At 58.1% G+C, this 26,935-nt stretch overlaps 1 protein-coding gene across 4 annotated transcripts in view; it reads left to right on the top strand.

The window, feature by feature from the left end:
* ADCYAP1R1 (ADCYAP receptor type I) overlaps nt 1-26,118 on the top strand; it is a 41,398-nt gene extending 15,280 nt beyond the window's left edge. The window contains exons 4-17 of one of the 4 annotated variants that reach the window (XM_059712691.1): nt 1,112-1,219; nt 3,786-3,806; nt 4,885-4,926; nt 6,211-6,323; nt 6,934-7,031; nt 7,383-7,515; nt 8,359-8,512; nt 8,904-8,964; nt 9,455-9,524; nt 12,493-12,584; nt 15,656-15,739; nt 22,655-22,784; nt 24,138-24,179; nt 25,686-26,118. In XM_059712691.1, the coding sequence (XP_059568674.1) occupies nt 1,112-1,219; nt 3,786-3,806; nt 4,885-4,926; nt 6,211-6,323; nt 6,934-7,031; nt 7,383-7,515; nt 8,359-8,512; nt 8,904-8,964; nt 9,455-9,524; nt 12,493-12,584; nt 15,656-15,739; nt 22,655-22,784; nt 24,138-24,179; nt 25,686-25,874 (1,337 nt within the window). In that variant the 3' untranslated portion in view covers nt 25,875-26,118. Of the gene's footprint in view, nt 1-1,111; nt 1,220-3,785; nt 3,807-4,884; nt 4,927-6,210; nt 6,324-6,933; nt 7,032-7,382; nt 7,516-8,358; nt 8,513-8,903; nt 8,965-9,454; nt 9,525-12,492; nt 12,585-15,655; nt 15,740-19,470; nt 19,555-22,654; nt 22,785-24,137; nt 24,180-25,685 lie in introns of all 4 variants that reach the window. The other 3 variants (XM_059712690.1, XM_059712692.1, XM_059712693.1) reach the window with 3 other exon arrangements.
* Nucleotides 26,119-26,935: the final 817 nt, after the last annotated feature.

The following is a 26,935-nucleotide window of genomic DNA, read 5'->3' on the forward strand; positions in this document are numbered from 1 at the left end:
CCATCTTGGTTTGTGGTCCTCAGAGCTTTCTTTCTTTCTTATTTTCTTTTTTAAAAAAATATGCTTTTATTGATTTTAGAGAGAGAGGAAGGGAGAGGGAGAGAGAGAGAGAAACATCATGTGAGCATGAAACGTCGATCAGCTGCCTCCTGTATGTTCCCTACCAGAGATTGAGCCAGAAACCCTGCAACCCGGGCGTATGCCCTGACTGGGAATCAAACTGGTGACCCTCTGGTGCCTGAGACAATGCCCAACCAACTGAGCCACACCAGCCAGGGCCCTCTGAGCTTTCGATGGTGTTTCCAGCTCCCAGACTTGGTCATTCCAGGAGTAGGATGCTATACGTTACTGTGATGGGGGATGAATTCCAAAATAGCCAGGTGTCAGTTCTGAGAGACAGACCACTTCTGGCCCACACAGCACCCAACAGCTCATGAGGCTGGCCCAGGCCCCTCTCTGCCCAGGCTGCCTCTGTGACCTGTCGGCCCTCCGCTGGCCTTCTCCCCTTGCAGGCCTCTCTCCAGGGAATGATTCCAGGGACACCTAATTGACGTGAAGTTATTGATGATAACAGTAGGGGGCGTGCGAGGAGTGAGCTTGGCGCTCTGCTGGGTAATGAGTGTGAACTCATTACTCTTCTCAGCAGACCCGGGGGTTGGGAGTGGGGGGTGGAGAGGGTGAAAGGTGGAGGGGTGAAGGGGGGGGGTGGGGGTGAGAGGTGGGGGAGGTGGGGGGTGGGAGGTCAGTTCCACTGGCTGTACCTTACCTGGCAGAGAGGCCCTCTCTGCACCAGTGTGTATGGACCCCTCTGCAGCATGCGGACCCTCTCCCGACTCTCCATGCTCTGCTGTCACTTCCCCCCTCCTCCTCCGTCTCTCTGTCCTGATCGGTCATGGTCATTACGGGCACTTCCTCTGTACCCGCCCCCTGCCCCGAGTAAACAAAGTCCACAGGGTGCCCCCCCCCCCCGTCCTTTCCTGGTGGACTCCCATCCCATCGCCTCCCCCCACACCCATGATGCTGGACCTAGGGGCCGTCCAGGGAGCTGAGGGAACCAGCCCACTGAGGTGCCCGCTGCCAGGGCCTGGCTCACATGCTCTCTTCCCCACAGGCTGCCCTGGGATGTGGGACAACATCACATGCTGGAAGCCCGCCCGCGTGGGCGAGATTGTCCTGGTCAGCTGCCCCAAGTTCTTCCAGATCTTCGATCCAGACCAAGGTGGGTTTCGCCCGCACCTCTTCAGGCCACACTCAGCCCCGCCCGCTCCCCACAGGGGCCCCAGACCTCCCTACAGGCTGATAGCTGTTCCCAGGGACGCGGGGATGGGACCACACACCACCTCTACACAGGGACACACAGGCTTCCCTCGGGCGCGGCTGCCCGGTCCACGTGGGGGGTGTGACATCACGGGTGGGGCACAGCTGGGCTTTCACGCACGGCCTCCCATCACTCACCCCTGCTGCAGGCCTTGGGCAAGGCCCTCACCCCTGTGTCCCCTAGTCTGTCAAATAAGAATGTGGTGGGTCACTGGGGACTCGAGTGATACACGGGGGAGTCACTTAGTGCAGGGCTGGGCACGTTTTAATACTCAGTGGTAATTGTTAACGGATGTTATTGCCGTCACCACTCATCTGGAGACCCTGAAGGGCCCAGGGAGACACAGACACACAGGGAGACACCCTCAGGCAGTGGACACAGGACGCTCCCCCACGGCCACACTTGCTGGCGTCCACACTCGCACACCACTCAGATCCAGGCACAGGGCCGGCCTCACCGTCAGGCAGGCGCACTCGTGCGCATTAAGCAGAGTGTGTTCTTGGTCCTCCCTGACCTTGGGCAGCGATGCGGGCTCAGGAGAGGAGGAGCTGGGGTCCTGTCCCCAGGAGCCCCTGGGCTGCCTGGGAGAGGACGCTGGGCACACGGGAGCTGTGTGACATGCAGAGGCTGGCTTGGGTGACCGGTGTCTGATGGCTGCCTCCCTGCGCGAGGAGAGGCTGGGTGGGTGCAGTGTCATAAGGAGCTCAGCCTGGGGCGTGTCTGTTGAGGTGTGTGTGGGGGGGCTACTGCAGTGCCCTGGAGTTACTCAGGGGCCCCAGCCGATGTGGGAGACCAGTGATGGGCTTTGTGACTCAGGATATAGGGAGGCGGGGCTGGGAGAAGGCAGCGGGCTATCTGCAGGCCCCAGGCGGTGGTGACCACATCTCTGTGGGTAGCTGTCTGAGATGGCATCTCTCCTTTGGGTGTGAGATTGTTTCCGCCTTCCCTTGAGGCCTTGTGGGCTCCCAAAGAAGGTTGGTGTTTGGCCAGATCACTGTGACCCGGAGAAGAGCCTAGAGCCAGGCCCTGGCCCTCCACCGCACCCCTGTGGGTGTCAGGGGTGAGCTGAGAGCACTGTTGGGGGTGGGGCTCCAGGCAGGTGGTTCACTGAGAAAGATGCGGGCCGGTGCTGACCACTGAGCCCTGGGCAGGGGCCTCGTGGGTAAGAGGGTCTGAGTTACGGGTGTGGTCATGCACAGGTCACTTGCGGCCTGGGCCTCGCTTCCTCCTTCACTTGAGACTTCGGTCGAGGTCCTAGAAGTAGGGAGTTCCCAGACCCCAGGCCACTACAGAGTCCTGCCGGCCCAGCCCCTGTCCTGCCTGAGATAGAAGCAAATTCTGATTTTCCTGGAATCCTGCCAACCTTGACTCTGCCAGGATGGCAGGTGCCTGCAGGAGACTGTGGCAGCATGTTGGGGTGCCAGGCCTGTGTCTCAGGGTTCCATCCTACGACCAGAGAAGGCAGGATGTAGCTGCAGTGCCCCCCACCTTGCCTCTCCCTTCCCCCGCTTCCCCTTCTGGGGCCTGTTAGCCACACCCCCTACCTTCAGACCTCCTGCCAGCCCAGAAAGAGGGTGGCAGACAAACTCTCCCATCCTGACACCTCGGGCCTGGGCGTGACCACGTGCTGTCTAGAATGGGACAGGAAGTGAACTTTGGAAGCCGAGACAGAGGAGGGAAGTGAGTGCAGTGTGAGTGGTGGGATGTCAGGCGTGTGGCAGCCCCGCGATGCTGCCCAATCTCTAATCCCTTCCTATAGAAGCCAGGTTAATCCCATCCTCTGTTCATGGACTCCTGTCATCCATTCATTTACTTAAAGTTTACTGAACATCTCCTCTGGGTCCGGCACCATGGCAAGACTGCTTCTTTCCAACAATGAAAATAAGGCAAAAGGAATCAGCAACAAAATAAGATCTTCTTGAGATAAACTTTCCTTCAGACGCCAGCCCTCCCCCTGGCAGTTGCACCATGAGTGTGTTATTTACACCTGACTCATAATAGCTCATTAAGGCAGACCCTTTAGCATCTCCATTCGCACAGCTGAATTAGTGAGACTTGCTACAAGCACTTGGAAAGTTGCAACGGCATTTCTCATGTTAGCTCTGGGTTAGCTCTGGGTTCCCAGGATGTTAGCTCTGGGTTAGCTCTGGGTTCCCAGGGCTGCCCCTGGCGTTCTCATCGGGGTGGTTGCTGCTCTGCAGGCTGTGGAGCGACAGGAGAACGCTCTGTTCTCAGGCGCCTCTGCTCATTTCTCTAACTGTGTCCTGTTCCCGAGGGAGAGGTAGATGTCTCCAGTGTCTGGCCGGCCCCAGCTGGTAGTCCTCATGGCTCTGGGCCCCAGCAGACCCTCGCTCCAGTGTTTGGGGGTGAGGTGGGGAAGAGGAGGGGGAGGAATTGGGGCCCAGTGAGAGCAGACCCCACTTCAGCCCTTGCTCACCTCTGTGTTCTCTCCCTTTCTCTCTTTCAGTCTGGGAGACAGAAACCATTGGTAAGAGGAACCCTGGAGAGGACAGACTGCTGCTCATCTGTCCATCTGTCCACCCAGCTTGATAATCTATCCATCTGTCCATCCAGCTGGAGCCCAGCTCTAACTGCTGGGAACGGGTGGGGGTGGAATGAGAGGCTTATCAGGGACCAGGTTCTCCCCTCCCCCCTTCTTTCCCCCTTGGCCATCCTGGAGGTGGGTTGGGGGCGGGGGGGGGGGTTGGGGGGAGACACAGGAAGATGGAAGATGCAGCCCTTGGCCTCAGGGTGCTCATGGGCTTGTTTGGGAGGACGAGACTCACTCATGGAGGGGTTAACAAGCCCACCACACGCATATGTGCAGGCCTGAATGTATGCGCGAGCCCACACAGATACTGACATCCCCAGTGGCTGCAGAGTTGGAATGTACAGCAAGCTCCAGAACAAAAAAGACCTAAGGATGCCGCATGCGGGCAGAACAATGTAAAAGTGCAGGGAGACTTCCTGGAGGAGGTGGCATGTCAGCTGGACCTTGGGAACAGGATTTAGAGAAGTAGAGGGGAAATGGAGACTCATTGCTAGTAGGGGCGTCAGCATGGGTGGAGGTGGGAAGAAAGAGTCAGGAGAGGAAGAGAAAAAGGTCTGAGGATAAAGTCTTTGAAATTCTGGGTTCCCTTTGATGAGAGCGGTTTAGAGGGGTGAGCGCCAAAGAGGAGGGAGACCAAGCCCAGGACTTGTGTGGTTGTTCCTTGCCTTGTCCTTGAAAAGGCCCAACCATCCCTTTTCCTTCCTCTCCCACTCTGGGGGAGGCCCTCTCACCGTCCTGACAATGTCCCATTTCCACTTCCTGTGGTCCAGGGAGGAGAACTGAGTCATCAGCATCATTAGAGAGTAGAAATACAAAGCCAATGGATTGCCGAAGGGATGTGCAGTGTGTCAGGAAGGTGTGGGTGCAGTGCTGGGCTGCCTCCTGGCTGAGACCCCACCCCGCGTTCTCCAGACCAGGGGAGCTTGGCCTTCCCGTGTGGGGGGCCTGCCGTGGGCAGCCCTGGCAAGCTGATGGCCAGGTGTTCTGACTCAGGCCCGTGTCTCTGTTTTTGCAGGAGAGCTTGGTTTTGAAGACATTAAGTCCTTGGACCTCTCAGGTACGTTGGGATCAACCACCTGCTGGCTAGAGGAGGGGCGTCTGCTGACCTGTGAGCAGGGGGACCCCTCTAGCAGGCCTGGCTCTGCCTCTGTGGCTGTGTGGCTTCTGGCAGGTCCTTTTCCTTCTCTGATAAGCTGTGGGTCTTCTCCGTGGAAATTTGTCCTCAAGTGCCCAGACAGAACGCCGTGCCTACAATGTTAGGGGAACACAGATCTCTCGAAGCCCCATCGTGGGCTCCAAATAAAAACCTCCTGGATTAGGTGGCCCCTGACAGCTGGGAACTCCCCTGTGTAGAATGGTGGTTCTCACACTTTCACGGTGGCCGCGACCCCCCAGGGGGCTGGTGGAAACCCAGATTCCTGGCCCCCGCCCAGAGTCACTCATCCCGTGGGCCTGGGTGGGGCCTGAGAAGGTGCACGTCCAGGCAGTCTCCCAGGTGATGCTGATGGGCTGGTCTGGGGAGGCGCCCACTTGGAGAAGCCGGGCCCCGAGGTCCTGTGCTCCGTGGAATCGCTGGGGGGGTTGGGGGAGAGAGCCGGTGCAGTCACTGGGACTGTCACTGCGGTGCTGACCGTGTGGAGGGCAGTACAACAGTGGAGTGGCCAGTTCATGGCAGAGTTTGGAACAGAGAGGCTTATGCTGTCTGGGCCCACATTGTGTTATTAAAAGGAAACGTAAAGAAGGAGAATAAGAGGAAGGAAAGAGCGTATACCTCCAGGACACTTTTTAAAACATTGTTATTTTGAAGCAACTTCCCTTTCTTCTTCCCACCACCCTGACGTGGGCAAAGTGGAGAGGCGATGAGGCCCAGGCAGGGGAGGAACGTGGCCAAGGCCACGGTCCCATGGACACCCGGACTCTGAAGAGGTGGTCACGGGGGTTTGGGAGGAGCCTGCCAGTAGCAGCTGAGCTGGGTTTGCTGGAGCAGGAGCAGTTGTCCTGGAGTTGTGAGCGGAAGCGATTCTCTCCCTGGGCCTGCGGACGCCCTGCTGCCCTGGGTCACAGGACTCAGAATCCCAGGCACGTGGAGGCCAGTCTTCCCGCTGGGCCAGTCCCCTCTCCCCTTGTTAAGAGAGCAGCTTGCACCTCCCCCGACCCCCATGCCCTTTGTAAAGGCCCAGCCTGAGGTCATCAACAGTCACTATTCCCCAGCAGACAGTGGAGGATTTCAGGAACCTGAGTGGCCATGCTCCCCAGGAACCCCAAGTATGGAGTGACTTTCAAATAAGAATTTCAGGGCCTCTTAGATCATCTCTGTGCCTGTGTTCTCCTTCCGCTGCAGGCATGAGGGTGGTGAGCCGGAACTGCACGAAGGACGGCTGGTCGGAGACCTTCCCTCATTATTTAGATGCTTGTGGGTTTGATGAATATAATGAATCTGAGTCTGGGGACCAGGTGAGTGTGTGCCCCCCCGGCGCCCAGAGGCAGTGGGGGTGGGGCTGAGGAGGCGGGTGGAAGGGTGTTCTCAGCAGCGGCTGTGACTCCTGGTGGGACAATAGGTATCTCAGGTCCCCAGGCAGCATGTGTGAGCACCCACCGTGTCCGAATGCTCGGAGGGTAGGACTCTCATTCACTCATTCTGGACCCAGAAGCAGCGGGTTTGCTGGTTTGCTGCCTGAGCTCCTGCAGCGCTCACCATGTGCCCCCACCTCCCCGGCTACTCCTCTGGGACACCCAGCCTTCCTGTGGCCCAGCAGCAGGAGGGTCATTGCTGGGCCCGGTAGGGGGCCTCCTGGACCCTTGTCCAGGCTAAGGGGTGACTGGATTGCTCAGAGCTCCTGTGCTCAACAAGCATTTATGGAGCATCTGATGAGAGCAGACACACTACAGAGGGGAGGAAGCCACTCAGTGGGGGATGGGGGCTTGGGGAGGTCTCAGAGGTAGAGGCACTGAGCGGGGAGGAGGTGAGATCAGCAAGAGGAGGGCCCAGAGGGGGGAGACTGGGAGACGGGGCTGGGGCCGGCAGACCCTACATGGAGCCCCACCCTCCTGTGCCCTGCCCCAGAATTACTACTACATGTCGGTGAAGGCCCTGTACACAGTTGGCTACAGCACGTCCCTCGTCTCCCTCACCACTGCCATGGTCATCTTGTGTCGCTTCCGGTAAGATCTCCAGCACTGATCCAGTGAGCGTGCCCACTCCAGCTCAGAGCCCTCGCCACGCCCCCTGGACGGCAGCCCTGGCGCTGGTGGGCGGGGCTTCCCCCACTCCCAGGATAAGGGATGGGAAACCTGACCCCAGAGAGGGCAGCTGGCCTGTCCAGGGAGGAGGCCTACTTGCCTCGCTTGTGCCTTCCTGGTCTACACAGAGGGTCATGGGCTGGGTGATGGGGGCCTGCCACTTAGAAAGCAGGAGGGCGGGGTGGTCAGGGTGGGAGCCCATAGCAGCCCCGAGTGCGCCGCCGCCGCCATGCTGTGGGTCACCCACCTCAAGGCCTCTCCCTCGCTGGGCAGGAAGCTGCATTGCACCCGCAACTTCATCCACATGAACCTGTTCGCGTCCTTCATGCTGAGGGCCATCTCTGTCTTCATCAAGGACTGGATCCTGTATGAGGAGCAGGACAGCAACCACTGCTTCATCTCCACCGTGAGTGCCCAGCCAGGGACATCCGGGGCGTCCGAGGTCCAGGCTTTCCCGCAGGTTAACACAGTCCCAGCAAACAGGGACACCCAGGAGAGATCACCAGGCCACCGGTAGCCAGGGACTCCCCTGCCTGAGGCCATGGCCTGGCCCTCGGCACCTGCGTGCACTCGGCAGAGCTGTTGGAGGTCAGGTGGAAAGGCCGGGTCCCACTTGGCTAGGATGCACACAGGCTCACCGAGGGCTGGCCTGGGCTGGTTACCGCCCGCCCATGACGGAGCCCAAGGCCTGTGGGCTGGCATCTTCCTAGACCACCTCCCCAGACCTCAGACCTCAGGTCAGCAGAGAAGATGGGTTTGGATGGGGCAGGAGGGCGAAATCTGCCGAGAGCACAGGGCCTTGGCCTGGAGGCACACTTAGAGCCTGCGTTCTCTGTGAGATTTCTGGGGGGCCCGGGGTACCTCCTCTACCCCTGTGATGTCTAAAGCCCTCATTTGACGAAGGGGCCTCACATAGGGACCTGCCTACTCACCTAGCCTGTGGGACCTGGGAAGGGGCAGGAAGATGGGGAGAATGAGCCTGGGGAGGGGGCTCAATGCTCACCCCCACCCCGTCCTTTGCTGACGGGCAGTGTTGTCTCCGTGGGTAGCTTCGACTCTGAATCATGGGCAATTTTGAACTTTTCGCAGCCAGGAATATTGAGTGTTTCCGACCCATGGGGTGTGAACCGGAGCAGGCCAGAGCTGAAGGGCCCTCGGAATTCTCCCCGCTCCCGGGGCTGGTTCTCAGGGCTCGGCGGGGCAGGGGATGCGGGCTCATGTCTCCCTCCCTCTCTGGCCCCCTCGGCAGGTGGAGTGCAAGGCCATAATGGTTTTCTTCCACTACTGCGTCGTGTCCAACTACTTCTGGCTGTTCATCGAGGGCCTGTACCTCTTCACCCTGCTGGTGGAGACCTTCTTCCCCGAGAGGAGATACTTCTACTGGTACACCATGGTTGGCTGGGGTAGGTCTGGCTGTGGCCTCGGGGCCAGGCATGTCTTCAGGGCCCCGTGGGGGAGCGTCAGACCAGAGGAGGAACTTCCCTGTCCCCTCCCTCCTTGCCCCAATGCCACACACCTGCTGCTTGCACTCTTTCCTCTCTTCCTGCCCCCAGAAAGCCACCTCTGAGAGGACATACTCTGTAAGGCGAGCTAGCCCATGGTCTGGGGGAGACATGGACCTCTTGGTATAAGGGACAGTTAGGGTCCCCAAACTCCAGGTCTGAGAGGGAGCCATGCCTGTGGGTCAGAACCCCAAGTCTGAGTGGGGATGATAGCCACAGGGAGCCCCAAGTCTGAGGGGGACACGGCCTGTTGGCGTTCCTGTTACCAAGGGCCCCTTTGTTGCTCTTGCAGGGTCCCCAACCATCTGTGTGTCGGTGTGGGCTGCGCTGAGGCTCTACTTTGACAACACAGGGTGAGTGCGTGCCCGAGCGCCGGGCTGGCTTTCTGTGTGGTTTCTCCATGGGGGACCCTGCTTTACCGGCCCCAGGCAGACGATACCAGGCTGGGCACCCACTGCGCCCTGAGCCGCCCACAGGTGGGTCCACCCAGCCACACCTCAGCCAGAAGGCAGTGGGAAGGAGCATGGCTCAGACCCCCACTCTGCTCCCGGGCCAGAGCGGAGCATCCGCTTTCTTTCAGGGATGGGAGGACGAGTGCAGGGGAAACTCGCCCCCGAGAGTCCTAGGTGTGAAGGGGAAGGCGGCCCTTGCCCAGGAGCCCTGTGGTGACCCTGACTCGGGCTGCAATCCCTGCTGAGGGAAGGCCTGCGGCACCTGAGACCTCTCCTTCCAGCCACCCCTCCTCAGGGAGCTGCAGGGGAAGCACCAGCCAGGGCCAGATACATGGTCCTGCAGGGGCCCTGTCCCTGAGCATAACCTCGCTTCTCTCTCTCTGTCTCTCAGCTGCTGGGATATGAATGACAGCACTCCTCTCTGGTGGGTGATCAAAGGCCCCGTGGTTGGTTCCATAATGGTGAGTGCCCTTGGGACAAGGAGCAGGGAAGAGGCGGCTTGGGCATAAAGGCACAACGGGAGAGGAAACCTGAACCAGCCTCCTCCTTCTCATGGCTGCATTGTATTCTGCAGCATGGATGTGCACATGCTCTAGCTATCCTGAGAGCGTTGGCTGTTTATATGCTCCCATTTTTCCTCATCGCAAAAGATACCACTAGAGAGGGTTCTGTGCATAATTGTGGACAGTCTTTTGGGGCAGGGGGTAATGGTTGCTCGATGCTTTAATAGGCATTTTTCCATGTTGCTAGTGCCTCAGGGCATTTCCCAGATATTTGTTGACAATTTGTTTTTATTCTGGTTATTACCTTTTTATTTATTTTTTTATGCTTATTTTTCTAGCCCCGTTGTTGTCTGTCTTATTGTTTGAAGGATAGTAGCACTACATTCGGTACACGTGTTTGTAAGTGTGTTTCCAAGACGGCATAACTCTTATGCAGTCAAACCCTCAGGCTTCCTCTTTCCACATTCCGAGCCTTGTTTCTTACTTAAGGAGGACTTTCCTGACCTATGACAGAAGGATATGCTTCTTAATTGTTTTGTCACATTTTTGTCGATTGGGTTATTACATGGTTTAGTCCGGCTGAAATTTTATTTCCTTGATCTGAAATGATACCTAATTTTATCTAATTTTATTTTTTTTCCCCCTAGTGGATAGATGTTCCAGTCTCTCAATTATTTCTATTGAATAGATTATCCTTTCTCCATTATGTTGAAATGTCATTGTATCTTAAACACTCACTGTATTTTATTTGGTTCCAGATTTTCAGTTTGATGCTACTAATCTCTTAGCTCCTTTCATGGTCAGTACCCCACTGGGCTAGTTACTATAACACTGTAGCATGGTTTCGTATCTGGTATGCTAATTTTCCCTTCTTTATTCTTTTTTCTTTCAAAATCTTCTTGTAGATTTTCTTCTTCAAGTGATTTCAAATCCTTTGGCAAGTTGCAAGAAAATAGTCTAATTACAATTTTTATAGGAATTAAACTGAATTTATAAACTAATTTGGAAGATACAGTCCCACATTTCCCCCAGTTATCCACTGTTTTGCTTTCTAAGTTTTTAGTTCCCTACAGTCAACCGTGGTATGGAAACAATTTTTTAAAAAATATATATTTTTATTGATTTCAGAGAGGAAGGGAGAGGGAGAGAGAGATAGAAACATCAATAATGAGAGAGAATCAGTGATCAGCTGCCTCCGGCCTGTCGCACACTGGGGATCAAGCCTGCAACCCAGGCATGTGCCCTGACTGGGAATCAAACTGTGACTTCCTGTCTCATAGGTTGACACTCAACCACTGAGCAACACTGGCCGGACTGGAAAAAATATTCTAAAAGAAAAATTCCAGAAATACACAATTCATAAATTTTAAATTGGACGCTATTATGAGTAGCATGAAGAAATCTTGCGCTGGGTCACGCTGTCCTACCCCAGCATGGACCGTCTCTTTGTCCAGTGTATCCTCACTGTATAGGCTACACACCTGTTAGTCAAAGCAGCCATCTTGGCCAGTGATCAGACTGATTATCATATTTTGAGGGAGAAAAAGACCACATTCACATTTACTACAGTATATTGTTGCAATTGGTCTATTTTATTATTAGGTATGGCTAATCTCTTACTATGCCTAATTTATAAATTAAACTTTATCACAGATAGGTTTGTATAGGAAAAAACATGGATATTTAGGGTTTGGTATTCTCCACGGTCTTAAGCATCCGCTCAGAATGAGGAAGGAGGGATGACTGTAACTGATATAAAGACTTAAAATATTGAGTCTTTTTCTCCAAGAACATGCATGAATCTCCATTTATTCTGTCTTTCTCATAGAGACGTTTTGTACAGTTTTTTCAGTTGTCTTTGTAATTTACCTACAAGATAAATCCAGCCAGTCTGGATTTATTCTTTCATTACATGTTTTAGTAGATTACTATTGATAGATAGGGAAGCTTTTAGTCTTGTTGTTTTTCTGATTACTTTTTCCCCCTTTGAATGGACTTACGCAGTTAGCAGTGTTTACTGAGCTAAGTTCCAGGTACCGATGAGGGCGGTAGAGTACCTGATGAGCAGCACCCTGCCCTCACATGGCATGCTGTATAATCCCAACAGCTCTGTGAAAACAAACAAACAAGACCTAAAATGGAAATATATTTTTATTGACCCGGTCTACCTTTTTTTCCTCTATTTAAAAAAAAATAATCAATTTTGGTCTTTCTTAATTTTCTTGTATACGTTACCTTTGTGGTACTCTTTCCCTAGCCTTCGATTTGAATGCTTAATTATTTTATCTTCAGCATTTATCATTTTTTAGTAAGTGTTGGGCTATCGTTTTCCTCAGAACGCTGCTTTGGCTGCATCCGATGTTGCCGTGTGCTCCTCTTGTGGTGCCTCGTTTCTATTTATTTGCTCGCCTCCCTCCTTCCTCACCGTACACACTGCTCCCCACTTTGATTAGAGAGCTGTTGCCCTGATCTGTACCTGCAGGTAAATGCTGCTGTCACCGTTCCCAGGCCTTGGATGGATAAGGAGTGTGGTTGTCCATTCTGGCCCCCCATATTCAGTGACTGTGACCTTGGCATTCCCAGCGGCCAGCTCTCACCTCTGCAGCAGCCTCTTCTCTTTCTGTCTGGCATCGGAATGATTCCATCACCTCGACCCTGTCTGCTCTCTCTCTCTGCCAGAAATTACTCACTTTCCTGGCTCACTAATGATATATTTCCCATTTCTCGGTACTCCTGTGGAATTCCTCTGTATCTGTCTCGTCTGTCATTTCAACCGAATGAACGCCGTTCCGAATTCTGGGTCCAGCTGGGGTCTCGGCTGGATGGGGCTGGGGGCCCTGTTGGAAGGATAGTGGCGTATGCAGAGGCAGGGGTGTGGACAGGCTCTGCCCAGCATCATTTCCGTCGGCTTTCCTTTGCTCCTCAGGTGAACTTCGGGCTCTTCGTGGGCATCATCTTCATCCTCGTGCAGAAACTTCAGTCTCCGGACATGGGAGGCAACGAGTCCAGCATCTACTTGTAAGTACCGCCGTGTGAACGCCATCGTCCCCTCCGCCAGCTCAGGGGGCCCTGACGCAGGCCACCGGAGGACAGGCCTGGGTTTGGGGGACAGGGTAGCCTAGCGTGGGCTTTTGCAAGATTCCTTTCTGATTAAAGTGCCTTTGGAGTCTAGTTGCCCATCTCTCCTCAGCCAAGCCAGCAGTTCCTAATCCACATGGCGCTGGCATGGAAGGGAAAGGAGATTGGAGGAGACTGGCCGATGACATGTCACCCTAGGAAATCAAGACGGAAATTGCCAGGTTCCCGAGGGTAGCTAGGGTCTTGGTTGCTCAGAAGTCGGATTTCCTTTGGGGATCTCGGTTCTCTGGGAAGCTCATGAGTGCCACTGGCTGCCTGCTGGCCCCATCCCGGCCCTTGTGTGCAAGTGGCTTCAGCCCCACCAGCAGGTCGCGAGGACGTTCTCGCTGCTGGGTAATGGAAGGAGGGAGTCTTTTTCTTCTCCCCTCAGAGAGGAGCTGTACTTTGGGGTCCGGTCCTCCCCCTGGAACTCCCTCTTCCCTGAGCAAAGGCGCATCTGATACGTTTTGGACTGATGGGGTTCACAGGCTGCCTCTTAGCATTGAGTGTAGGGTTTTCTTCATTCACCTCCACTGCCTTGTGGTTTGTTCCTACAAGTGTTCCTGCAGTCATGTCCCCAGCAGCGTATCCCTGCTTGCTGTGGCCCACCCTGTCCCACCCCGTCCCAGCCTGTCCCAGCCCTCGACCCACCCTGAGTCAGACTGAGTACCTTCTACCTGACTCTTCTTGCCTCACGATCAGAAGCATGACCATGACCAGCTAGGTGTGTGGGGAGTGGAGACACTTCTGATGCTGGGGCGGAAGGCCAGTCCCTGTGGGTGGCCGGAGGGGCCAGATGGGCACAGAGACTCTGGGGGCAGTCTCTGGGGTCTGTCCGTGGGCGGGGGATGAGCCACAGGAGTTGCTTCCTTGGCTTTTTAAGAGGAGAGCAGGTTAGAAGGAGCTGAGGTATTCTCATTGCATCTGTGGGGGGCTTTGTCCTGCCTTCGTCAGAGACCCCAGAATTTTAATAGCTGCTCAGTGGACAAGTGGGGCAGCAGGCAGACCCCTGCAGAGGGCTCCCCGACCCAACCATTCTCCTGAAGAGAAAGAGAGAGAGAAGGAGAGAGAGAGAGAGAGAGAGAGAGAGAGAGAGAGAGAGAGAAAGAGAGAGAAAGGGGGGGGGCAGAGACTGCTCAGAGAGCCATCCTAGGTCCTTCCCTCAGACTCCCTGGGGCTTCCCTTGTCTGTCTGTGCAGCCCAGGCACCACCCATTGTGGAGCCCTTCCCCTGGGGTGGGGACCAGCGCAGGGCCTGGCGGGGGGAGCTTTGTTTCGTCTGCATAGAGGACGATTCCATTACGTTGGAAAGGAACCCCCTCCTGTTTTGTTATTCATTTACTGTTTTTTCCTTTTTTTCATACTTTTGCAAGTTCCTACCAACCTCTGCTTATACGTGTATGTCATGCAGTAAAAAAATTATTCACCCATCATGTCATTCAGTCTCCCAGGCCTGTCCTCTGCAACGAACTAAGTGTCCTAGAGAGGACATTCCTGCCTGTCCCCAGGTCTGGCCAGCGGGGCCTTGCTGCCTCCTCCCCCTTCCCTGTCTGGTGGTGTCAGGATCTGTGTCCTTGTGTCTGGTCCCAGTTTCCTGCTCGAGGGTGGATTGGCTCCCACCGAACTAATCTCAGATCCCTGACACCAGTGTGTAGCCGAGTCAGCCTCATTGCTCCTTCGGGCTCTGGCAGCTTCGGCCGCCCGGCCCCGGGTCCTGGTAGAATCCGTCTCTTCTTCTGAGGTCCCGGGACCCCTTCTCTGGGCTTCTCCCTGCGCCCCCTCACTCTGCCTGTGCGGAGACACACAGGCCCAGCCACAGCCTGAATAAGAACACGTCCATGTCGCTGTGTCTTGGGGAACAGGGACCCGAGGAGAGGGAGAGAGACTGGGGAACGGGGGGTCGCTGGAGCAGTCAGAACACTCGACATCTGTCGATTGTTTGTCTTCTGAGGGCCTGGCGTGTGGGCTCCGAAACAACTACCATGGTCACATCAAAGGTCACTGACCACAGGTCACCACAACCAATGCAATGATAACGACAAAGTTGAAATATTGCAGGAATTACCAAAATGTGACAGACACGGAGTGAGCAACTGGTACCAATAGACTTGCTCAACTGAAATCAATAAAAATATATTAAACAAACAAACAAGCAAACAAAAAACCTTTTAATCTGTAAAAAACAACAACACACCATCTGTGAAGTGTACATGTGAGCATATATGTTTAAAGAACCCACTAAGGGCTTGCTTCTCTCGTGTAAAAAGTCTCCAGGTCCTTTTTATAGAGAAAGCGAAGCATGGGCTCATCTTAAGCCCTAAAGGTTAAACCCTTGGATGGATGTGGTCTGCACATGGGGGGCGGGGGTGTGTGTGGGGGGTGCGTGGGGGGGGGGAGGTAAGACCCACGCAGGACAAGGGTCAGCTTGATCCTATTCAATTCAGCGAGGGTCTGAGTCAAGGAGGCCCTGCTGCGGGAGTGAGGGGTCATGAAGGGGACGGTGCCTCAGAGGGTCTGGTGAGATGGGCGCAGAAATGTCTGCATGCGCATGTAACCCCCGCGTCGCAGCCGAGGGAGCTGGTTATCGGTGGAGGGCCAGGAGTCCAGTGGGAAAGCGTGAAGGCATAGCTGCGCTGCAGGCAGGCAGGCCCTGCACCCCAGGCTCCACTGTACCCCCATTCCCGGCCTCAGGGACATCCCAGGCAGAGGAGGGTGGTAAGCAAGTATATAAACAAGGCTTCCTGGAAGAAGAGGCCCCGGGGTTCCAGCCTTGTGTGAAACTGCCCACCGGAGGGCATTGAGCTGCAAGGGGTCTGCTGTGGGCAGGGAGACGGTGGGGGATTGGAAGGAGCAGGGCCCGTGGGAGAGGGTTTGAGGGTGGTGCCCCTGTCCCCTTGGGCCACCAAGTTTGTGTTGGGCTGAGAAGCCCTTCAGACCTACCTACAGCTTTTTGGTTTTTTCCTCTGTTTCCAGAACAAATATAAGCCTGGGAGTCCCCAAGAAAACCCGAGAGGACCCCCTGCCTGTGCCCTCAGACCAGCATTCACCCCCTTTCCTGTAGGTTGGTGCCAGCGGCTCAGCTGATAAGGGTGTGTCCTCCGTAGACCAAGACGGCGCTCTCGGCCCAGCCTCTCACGGACCTGGGGGCCCGGGGGGGGGGGCACTGAGCCCCCCACACTCTCTCCCTGGTGCTCCTCGTACAATGAGCATCCGGGGTCAGGACTTGGGCGTGGAGTGCGGGCCTGGGTCAGGGCTCGGCTTGTGCTCAGGCTCGCCCTGGTCTTGGGCAGGGGTTAGGGCTCAGCCCGCCCGGGGTCAGGGTTAGCCTGCCTTTCCCTGGGACCAGCGTTTACCTCTGTGAGAAGCAGGGGCTCTGAGGCGGGAGGGGGAGGCTGCAGGGCAGACAGGATTGCGCTGAGCGGCTCAGGCCAGGCCCTGAAGGAGGGCTTTATCCCCGGTGGGCTTCCCACGGCACGGTGGGCATCGGGAGCTGCCTCTTGGGTCTGGTGTGGGGGAGGGAAACCCCATCTGCGTCCCCCTCAGGGACCCCACAGAGGGTCTCCGTGGTCCCGGGTAAAGGAAGGAGCAGAGAACAGGCACGGTGATGTCCTGGGTGGCTCAGCAGGGCCGTCATGTACCCAGGGTCAGGAGGATGACATTCACCTCTGCAGACAGGCCTTTCCGGGCTGGGCGGAGTACAGGCAGGACGCTTCCAGTCGGGGACTCGGGCACCCCGCACGGCGCCCGGTTCTCATGGGCTCCATCTTCCACTACGAAAGCACCCGCTCCCGTCTCGGAGCACCCCAGCATCCCAACTCCTGTTAGGGATTGGCAGCAGGGAGTGGTTACCCCATTTTGCAGAGAGAGAGAAACAGGCCCAGAGAAGGAAAATGGCCCCACCCAAGGTCACAGCTGGGCTTCTGGCAGGGGCACCAGTGTGGGGTGGAAAGCCCCCCTGGGGACTGGCTTGGGTTCTGGGGGTTCCCAGCATCTTAGCATCAGGGGGAGCCTCTAGTTCAGACCACGACATCCTGCGGGCTGGGCATATCCAGTGCCACACTGGTCACTAGGATGAGGGTGCACAGACGGGGCTGCCCACGGAGGTCTCCCTGCAGGGGTCTCTGCTGCATCCGGTCAGGTGTTGCCTAGGCCCACAGCCCGGCGGCCCCGCCCTCGAAAGGCACTGAAGCATCGTGGAGTCTGGCCTGAGACCAAAGCAGGGGCCCAGGGAACCAGGTGCTGCATTGCTGGTTATAGATGGGAGAGCCCAGACCTGGAAATGGCTTTGACCTTCCTGTGGACGGACAGCAAAGCCTGGCAGGACCGGGCCGGGAGTGGGCTCTCTGCCTTCCTGCCACGGCGGAGACTGGCTGGCGCTGGTCGCCAAGAAGCCCCACCCAGCACCCTTGTCTGAGTTTCTTATCTTCCTTGGATCCAAATCAGAACTGAGTGCGTGCGTCGGCCTGGGTTTCTCTCTCCCTCGTGGTTAAATTCCTTTTCCCTCCTTCACTAGTTGCTGTGGCTGGCAGGGAATCTGACGTCTTTCTCATGCCTGTCTCTGGCTTCCTGCCACGCTCTCGTGTTTCTTGTCCGCGGGTCTCTGTGGGTTGAGGATTTGGGAGAGGGGTGTGTTTGGGAAGAACAGCCCTTCCCTTTGTCCCTAGATCCTTCTGAGAGCCCTCCCCAGTGCCAGGCCCCCCCATTGCTCCCTGCACCCCACTCCCCATCAGAGGCACAGGTCTCCCAGGGGCTGAGTTCTGGCCTCCAGCCCAGGAAGGGGAAACGTGTGGGAGCGCCAGGAGGAGAGACCTCAAAGGGGAGCAGCTGAGGCTTTAGAATTCTGTGTGCAGCTGTGTCGGAGGCTCATCCGAGGTTCGGGCTCTCGGGCTCCGGGACCCCGGTTTCTGTGCCACACGTAGGCCAAGGTTGAGGGGCCAGGCCACTGACCTTAGGGGAGAGTCGCCACCCTTTCAACCTGGGGGAGGCAGCAAATCCACGTGAAGAGTGGGATGGCATCCATTCCTGAAAGCCCGACCAACCTTTTACAATTACACTTACATGTGCATGTGATGAGAGGAGCAGCAGCGCACGTGCGCCCATCTGTCCCTTTGTGTGCATACGAAGCAGACCTCTGACGTTCATTGAGGACACAGGAGGAACCGTCTCCAATGCAGGACTTGACTTGGGGGATCGTGTGAAAGCGCCGGTTCGGAGCCGAGGTCTGGGTGGCACCTGAGATTCTGCTTCTAAGGAGCTCTGGGGGGGCTGCTGCTGCTGCTGGTTTGGGGACCCCACTCTGGGTAGCCGAGCATCGTGTCCCACATCCTCATCTATAAAATGGGCCGTTCCGCCCACCTCACAGCGCGGTGGGGATTGAGAGATGCTGTTTATTAGGTGAGAACCCCACCCCCACACTGGGGCACGGACGCTGGGGGACCTCGGTTGGCTCCATCTTAGGAATGTGTGACTCGAAGGTTTGCCTCCGTAGAATGGCATGTCCCCCAGGCCAAGGACCCGCAGACTTGCTCTCAGAGAGCTGGACTCACAAATGATGGAGCTGGGAGCCCTTCCTGCATTTCCCTTACTGGATCAGGCCCCTCAGAGCGGCAGGCACGGGCAGCTTCCCGGGCTTGGGCCACGTGGTGCCTGAGGAGGGTGTGTGAAGCGGGCGCGTCTATTGCAGTCTTAATCCCCCACGTATGTGTTTGTCCGAGGAGGAAGAGAAGTGTCGGGTGTGTGCCACCCCAAGCATCCACAGGGCAGAGAAGGGCTGGAAGAGATGGGCGTTCCGTGTGAGCCTCTGCAGAGGGAGGCTCGGCCTCGCCCACTGGCATGTCCAGCTAGACTGGACCCCGGGCCCACACGTAGATGCCCCTGCAGATGACTTGTTTCTGCAGGCAGAGGGACAGTGCCCAAAAGACGCCCCCTCAGCCTCAGCCCCTGCCCATCAGACTTCTCTCAGGAGGTTGAGCCCGACCAGTGCTGTGCGCTGGGACTCTGGCGGCGGATGCCTTCGATCTGTCCTGACCCCATGGCACCCACTAGTACATGTGGCTGTCGAGTCCTTGCCGTGTGGCGAGGGCCTGCGAGGAGGTGGCTTTTTTATTTGATTTAGTTTAAACTCAGCCACAGATGGGTAGTGGCTGTCACCGTGGATAGGTCGGGTCTGGACTAAGTCTGTTCTGTCCAGGCCACCTCTGTGCCCTCGTATGCCCGCCCCGAAGTGCCTGGGGGCTCAGGAAGGTTCGGGTGGAAGAAGAGAGGTGTAGAGGGGAGACGGTGGCCATCGAGTCAGGCTCTGTAATGAGCCCACAGCTTGCCCGGGTCCAGGCTCAGTCCACCAGGGCTGGGCACCTCGAGATCCATGGTGTTTCCAGTTGCTCAGCTCTCTGGGTGACCTCGGACAAGGCCGCGCCCTGAGCCCAGAGCTGCCCATGGCGACAGCTTCTGGCTCAGAGACCCAGCCGAGGCCCCACCTTCTGAACACGTGTTCTCTTTGAGCCTCACCCCCCACGTCGGTGGTCCCAGTGTGAATGCTCATGTGTGTGTGCATGTCCATGCACAGACGTGTACATGTATGGGTGTGTGTTTCCCTGTCCTGAGCTGACCCTGTCTTGGCCCTCGGCTTCCTCATTCTCCATGTCACTGCCCGGTCCTGTCTCCACAACCTCGGCTCCTCTCCCCTCCCCTCCCCTCCCTCCCCGTGGACTCTGTGGCTCTAAGTCCCACCTCAGTTTCTCCATGGCCCGGTGCCCCGGCTGACACCAGTGCTGATCTTGTCGCACCAGCAGCTGCGTGCAGAAATGCTACTGCAGGCCAGAGCGGGCTCAGCAGCACTCTTGCAAGATGTCAGAACTGTCCACCATTACTCTGTAAGTGTGCGTGGCTGTGGCCCGTGTCCTGGAGGGGAGGGGGGCGCATGCCGCCACCGCCTGGAGCCCGCGTCCTGCCGCTGGATGGGGAGAGCAGAGCACAGTGCCCCCAGCCCCGAGCACCCCTGGCTGTTGCATGTTGACCTCTGTGTGTCTTGTGAGTTCTCTGCACTCTTGGGGGCGGGGTTGTGGCCCGGGAAAGGAGGCCGTGGGGATGGAGCCGCTGGGGCTTGGCTGCTGCCTTGATGTGTGGTCTTTTCCAAATGTCTTACTTCTCTTGGCCGAGTCTTTGGAACTGCTAAATGATTTCTGCTAGTCTTAGAGCTCGAGTTCATAGGGTTGGTTTCCCCCCACCCGAGACAGGGCCTCTCACTGCAGGAAACCTCACTTACACTCACGTGCCCGGTCTGTGTTCACTCTCTGAGTTCCCACCACAACCTTAGGAGGTGGGTACTTGTTTATCCCCATTTTACAGATGTGAAAACTGAGGCATAGAGAAGTGAAGTGACCCACTCCAGGTCACATAATTGGCAGGGTGAGGACTTGAACCCAGGGGAGTCCTGTCACCTGGCCCCAGGGTGTCTCTGGCCGGAGCAGCCACCTCGTTGGACATCCTTTTAAGTAGGATGAGCATCTCTGACTGTGGGAAGCTGTTCTGGGTATTTTTTCTGCCATGGATGCCCCTTAGGGGCAGGGGACAGACGCCAAGGGCCCGTGTCACTGTCTCTGGGTTAATCAGATCAAATGGTGATTCTGTGACTGTCCTCAGAGGGGCGTCGCGAGGCTCACACCGTATGTCCCCATTCCAAGGCCTCTGGCCAGCTCTGAAGGGCAGAGGCCCCAGAACTCTGGGCCCAGAGATCTCCCCACCTGCCTCCACTTCCCCATCTGCCAGAGGGTCCCTGGGATGCGCTGGGCCCCCAGCATACTCCCTGCCTGTTCCGGGCAGCCTTAGGGCTGCCAGAGGGAAGGTGCTATCCCTGGCTGTGCAGCAGGCACCTGATACCAGTCGCCACACTGGCCAGGGGCTGGGCAGGGCCGGAGCCCTTGCCCGAAAGGTCACTGTGTCTCACACACTGACCCCTGGCCATCCACCGCCAACACAAAGGCTGGAGAGGGTGGCCCTGTGGTGTCCAGGGCACTTTTCAAATTGCAGGGAAAAGTCCCTGGGAACGGGCCCATTTGTGGGAGAAGAGCTGGAGGGAGAAGGCAGGGACCACAGGCACGTCCCAGGGCACCTTCCCTCCTGAGCCCCCCAGTTAAGCTGCTCTTGCAAAGTAGCCCCTTTAGGGAGCGTCACCGAGGGGCCCCCAAGATACACGTGTCTGCATGTCCAGGCCACTTGCCTCTTCTTTTTAAATTTTCATTCGTTTTTTGTGTTAAGTATCTTTTTATTGATTTCAGAGAGGAAGGGAGAGGGAGAGAGATAGAAACATCAATGATGAGAGAGAATTAATGATCGGCTGCCTCCTGCATGCCCCCAACTCAGGATCGAGCCTACAACCCTGGCATGTGCCCTGATTGGGAATCAAACCATGACTTCCTGGTTCATAGGTTGATGCTCAACCACGGAGCCACACCAGCTGGGTTTAAATTTTCATTCTTTAGCTAACACTCCCTGCTGTCTTCGGTGCCAGGCTCCGGGTGCCAGCAGAGGACCGAGTGCCCAGGTCACCGTCAGTGTAAGGCTTTCAGACCGGCTGTGCGGCCATCTGTTCCTCCATGGACAGGCCCTGGGGGTGGGCGCTGTGCCAGCACGTGCTGCCCCGAGGCTAGTGGGGATAGTGAGGTGCCAGCCACCTTCAGGAGCCGCAGCCTGAGAGGGAGAGCAGACGATGGAGGGATAGACCCTGCAGCACCGTGCCTGGGCCCAGATGGGTGCCTGCTCAGATCCTGCTGGCACCAGCCCAGGTCTGAGGATGCCAGGTCTTGCAGAATGGGCTGCCCGCAGGGGGAGAGGGGTGGGCGCCCAGCCCTCGAGGGGCTTCACCTCCCCAGGTTACCCTCCCCTTTCTCCTTTTCTCCTTCCCTCCGTCTCTTTCTTCCCTTCCCTCCTTCCTTCCCACTGGGAAGCCAAGGGCCTTACTCCGGCTCCAGGGATTTGCTTCTGAGACCCAGAGCCCAGACTCCACAGAACATTCTGCCCCAGAAAAGCTGGGATGGGGAAGAGGAAGGGATGCGCGGTGTCACTGCCCCAAATCCCATGGCAGCCCCCACACCCAGCTGTGGACCCAGCCTCCCACTCGCCCGACTCAGCCAGTATGCTGGGGTGGGTGGAGATGGGGTCCCATGCTTGGAGACCCTCTAGGAGCCCCCTTTTCACAGAGCAGAGCCTACAAAGGCACCACTGTGCACACCCTTGATGTCTCACGTAGCTTCTGTGCCCCACCCCTCAGAACAGAGCCCCTCCCACAGGGCCAGGAGCCAGGGGCAGGCAGAGGAACCCAGAATTGCTGGCTTCTGGGCAAGATGTCTCCACCCCCACGCAGGCAGCTTTCTCTCCTGGGTGGCAGGCTTCTCCTGCTTGAATGGGAATTGTTCATGCCCACAGTCAGTAGGTCCTTCCGCCCAAGTCTCTCCTTCTGTGGCCACTCCCCCCACCCCCCACCCACCTCCCTCCCTGTCCTCAGCACCTCCCTGTCACTCTCCATGACTAGCCCCAGACTCTTTCAAGCCCGGGAGCTCCCTTTGCAGCAGGAGACTGTGGGCTTTGCCGAGGGCCCATCATGTCGTTACTCAAGCCTTCCACATCCCACCCTCGTATTTGCCCTGCCTTCGCTTTCCCCGTGAGGGGTGTCTGTAAATCACATACGCACATGCGCACGTTTAGTGGGTCTGCAGGATGTGGCCTACAGGGACAGGAGCCCTGCAGACTGGGGGCTGTCCCCCCACCCCCAGAGCCTCCCAGAGAGCTCTGGGTGCGGGCTCCGTCGGCCACCTCCCCTCCTAGGCCCTGAGTACGTGGGGAGAACCCTGAAGGAGGGTCCATGGACAGGGCTCTGGGGAGAATAAAGGGCTGGGACTGGGGTTCTCTGCCCTCCACGGCTCTGGCCCAAGCGCTGGTGGCCCCCAGAGCGGACGTCCTCCTCTCTCCCGACAGGCGGCTGGCGCGGTCCACCCTGCTGCTCATCCCGCTGTTTGGGATCCACTACACGATCTTCGCCTTCTCCCCCGAGTATGTCAGCAAGAGGGAGAGGCTGGTGTTCGAGCTGGGCCTGGGCTCCTTCCAGGTACGTTCAGGGGAAGGGGGGGGGGGAGCTCACAGGGATCCAGGGCCCTGGCCCTAACCTGCTGGTGGTTCTAGAAGCTTCTTTAACCTGAACTGGGCCTCCGGGATTCCATCTCTGCTGTGAGAGCACTAGACTAGCTGGGGCTGGGAGAGCCCTGCTGCTGCTGCACTCTGGCTTCTGTGAGACCCGGTGTCTCCTGTCACTGTGGCCGGGTGCCCTGAGCCCGGCCTCTCAGGAGCTCTAAGACGGTGGCTCCCCATCCCTCATCCGCGCTCCAGGTGCCGACAGGGTGGCCTCCAGAGACCGCTGTGTCCCTGCCCTGACTCCAGTCTGTGGACCGGGCACCCCGTGAGCGCTGGGGCTCTGCGTTGCCCAAGTCAGGGCCCTAGGACAGGACCTGGCCACAGAGTGCCAGGCGAGCGGAACTGGTGGGAGAGCACGCGGGCATATAAATAAATGACCCACGGGGGGCGGGGTGGGGGAGAGAGAGAGAGAGGGAGAGAGAGAGACAGACACACGCACACACACTAGGGACTCCATCTGTAAGGAGTAGGAAGGTGGGCTGTAAACAAGTCAGCGACGGGGAGGTGGTGTGACAGTGCAGAGTGAGCAGCTGAGCAGACGGGCGCACGAGCGGGCCGTGCAGGCAGGGCTGGCTCCCCGGAGTGTCCCCAGGTTACAGCAGAGAACCTGTTCTGAACCCACGTGTTTAAACATGTATTTGACTTGGAGGGTCTGAAAGGTCCTCTGTGTAACTGCCTTGAGTGTCTCCCTCCCTCATCTTAATTCTTATGCTGATGAAACTGCCAGAAAATCTGAAGGCAGAGAATTCCGTAAAGAGCACAGTAGGGCACCGGACCCTGCTGTGCGCAAGCACGTGCTCACGGTGTCTGGGTGCGTGCGCAGAGCGTGTGCACTGGGTGTGCATGTGCAGAGCATGTGGCCTAGGGAGGGGTGCATATAACACGGGGCAGGGCTGTCGTGCTGAGTCTGCCCTTGGGGGGCCTGCAGGCTGCCTGGGGAGCCCAGAGGACATTCTGGGGTATTCAGGGGCGGCCTCGTGGCGGAAGAGGGATCCATCGAGCTGGCCTTTGGGAAAGGGAAGGACTTGGCCAAGGTGTGAGCTCGGAAGCCAGGTGCGTCCGTGGGAGGGGCTCCCTCCTCAGCCAGGTGGCTCCATGGCTGTGGCCGTCTTGGTGGAGCAGAACTTTCTCATCCCAGCTTCCCGGGCGGCAGGTGGCCCCATCCGAGTGACCGTGTTATTCTGCTCCCTGGTCGCTCCCGCCCCGTCCCGCGCACCCTGCGTGGAGGTCCTGGCGGGCACGCTCAGGTGTCCTTGCTCTCTCTCCCCAGGGCTTCGTGGTGGCTGTTCTCTACTGCTTTCTGAACGGGGAGGTAAGACCCTGCCCTCTGGCTTCTCAGCAGTGGAGGTGGGCTCGCTGGGGAGCAGACAGGGTGCCACCTGCTGGCACACAGGGCCCGTAATCCAGCCCGGGGCTCTGCCAGGCTCCCAGACCGGACTGGGGGTGAGGGGTAGGGACGGGATGGCATGGTGCCAGGGTGTCCTGAGAGCCTCCTCCCCCCACCCCCGCTCCTGTGCCAGACTTTCTCCCACTTCGCTGCACAGCCGAGGCCCAGCCTCTGTAGCAGACCCCCCCCCCCCGCCCCCATAAAGGCATCAACTGCAGAGGCAAACCCGCCGGGGGGGCTCTCATAGGATGTGCCTTAGTAAAGAAGAACGGAAAGTGAGGAAGGGCAAGGCAGAGGAGTGGTGCCCTCCACTCAGGATGCTGTGATGGGCAAGGGTGCTGAGCGGGGAGCTGGACAAAGTTCAGCGCTGCTCCCAGCCGGCAGCCGGCCCAAACCCGCCCCTGTAGGAAGGGGACTGTGGGGACTGGGCAGAGACCACGGGGAGAGGCCTGGCACCTTCTAGTGATGCTCACGTCCAGTGCTCTGCTCTTGGGGTCCCCAGATCTAACCTCTTAGGGTGATGCTTTGAGCGGAGCCCAGACCAGAGGTGCTGAGGTGGTGGGGCTGGGGGTGGATGGGAACTCGGGGCACCAGGCTTGGTTCTTGGTTGGAAGACTCGGCGGGCTTCCCCACTCTGCATATAAGAAAGAAGATTTGGTTCAGTGGTCGCCGATGACCTACAGCAAGGCCAGACCAGGCCAGACCCGGAGAGGCAGAGGGGAGACAGGGAGGACACGGGCTTGCCCGGGGCTGCTGTGGACGGGGAGCTGGGCTGGAGAGGTGCCAGTACCATTTCCAGTTGTGCAGTCTGTGCACCCCACCCCACCAAGGTTCTAGACGGGAGGTGCACAAACACAGGAATGGGGAGTGCCCCCCAAACACCATGCTAAGATCAAAGGGGGGTGTCCGCCCAGGGGGTGCATTATTTGTGGTTCTCAGCCCGGACTGCATCCTGGAGTCCCTGGGAGTTTTCAGACAGGCGCAGGACTTCCCCAGAGATGTGGACGTGCTTGTTGGGGGTCGGGTCCGAGCGTCTGGGTTTTTAAAGCTCTCCACTCGAGTCTAACGTGCAGCCCATGTGGATGGTCAGCAAGAGGGCGCCTTGCCCCGATCCGTCCGCCCAGGGCCAGTGCTGCAAAGCTTCCTGAAGGCCCCTGGCGGCTGGTCACTGGCCGTGGACACTAGAGGCCACGGACCCCAGGAAGCCACTCGCGGGCCTGGCTCAGCAGTGACGTGGGCTTGGGGCTCGGTCCGATCCTCACAGCCTTCCTTTCCCACTGGGGGCCGGGCTGCCAGCTGCCGTTTGGGGGTGGACGGTGCGTGGCTGGAGGTGGCCGGGCCAGTCGGGGCGGCCCCAGGGCAGGAGGCAGGCGGACAAGGGAGGTCGGAGAGGATGTTGCTGGGAGGTGACGGCCCTGTTGCTCCCTGCAGGTGCAGGCGGAGATCAAGCGTAAGTGGCGGAGCTGGAAGGTGAACCGCTACTTCGCCGTGGACTTCAAGCACCGGCACCCGTCCCTGGCCAGCAGCGGGGTGAACGGGGGCACCCAGCTCTCCATCCTGAGCAAGAGCAGCTCCCAGATCCGCATGTCCGGCCTCCCGGCTGACAACCTGGCCACCTGAGCCCCCTCCGCCCTCCTCTCCTCACGCCAGGCCGGGCTGCCAGTGGGCGCCGGCCACGCATGTTGCCTCTTTTCTCCCTTCGGGCAGGCTCTGGGCCAGAAGCCGGGCTCCCCGAGGGGGGAGGAGGATGCAGGTGCAGAGGGTATTTCACCCCCCTTCCAATTTGGCGCTGGCCCCACCCACCACAGACCCCTGGGCCCTGACCCCAGACGTGTAAATACTCATCAGATGTGGGAAAGTTGTACCATCCGGTCCCTTCGTCTAGTGTCCCTGCCCACCACCAGCAGGTCCCAGCTCCACCGCCCCCGTCCCCCCCAGCCTCAGCGAGCGCCTGACCTGGTCCTGAGGCCGACACCCTTGCTTTGGGGGTTCGGGTGGGGCCAGCCGGACAGCCTCTCAGAGTATCTGACTCTCGAGGGGACTCCTCACCAGCCGGGGGCCCTTCTCAGGCCTGCCAGTTGCCGAGGCCATCCAGGGTCCCACGTGGATGCCGGAGCGGCCTTCAGTGCAGGCCAGATGTGAGGGCCCTCCTGCTCGCCCAACCTCTCGGTGTCCGGGTGCCCAGCTCCTGGGTTTCAGGCGGTGGGACCGCTCCAGGGCGCTTCCTTTCTGAGACTGCAGTCTGGGTGCGGGGCTAAAGGTCGGGGAACGTTCTGGTGCTTTTCATTTGATCCGTGGAAGACGGCCAAGAGCTGGAAATGCGCATCTGATGGGAAGGAGATGGACGGGGAAGGACCCATGGAAGCTTTCACCATCTCCGTGATTCACCCGGACGCACGCGGGCAGGGAGTCACCCGGTAGCCTCCCTTCTGCCCCCGTCCCCCCCCCGCCCCCGCCCAGGCATCAGCTGTGGAAGGAGAGATGGATGCCTGGGAATAACTGCTCCCCAGCCACGTCCACCACATAGAACCCCCAAGTCCTCCTTAGCTCCCTTCCCCTCAGTCAAAGCCATGACTAGGATGAAGCACCTTAACCCTCCGTGGGCCCGATTCCAGGCCCAGGACCCCCCCGCCCCCCTTATTTCCCCCCTTGCCCCTCGCTACCCCGAGGAGCCCCAGCCA

This window comes from Myotis daubentonii, chromosome 10 (assembly GCF_963259705.1).
Source record: "Myotis daubentonii chromosome 10, mMyoDau2.1, whole genome shotgun sequence".
NCBI classification, from domain to species: Eukaryota; Metazoa; Chordata; class Mammalia; order Chiroptera; family Vespertilionidae; genus Myotis; species Myotis daubentonii.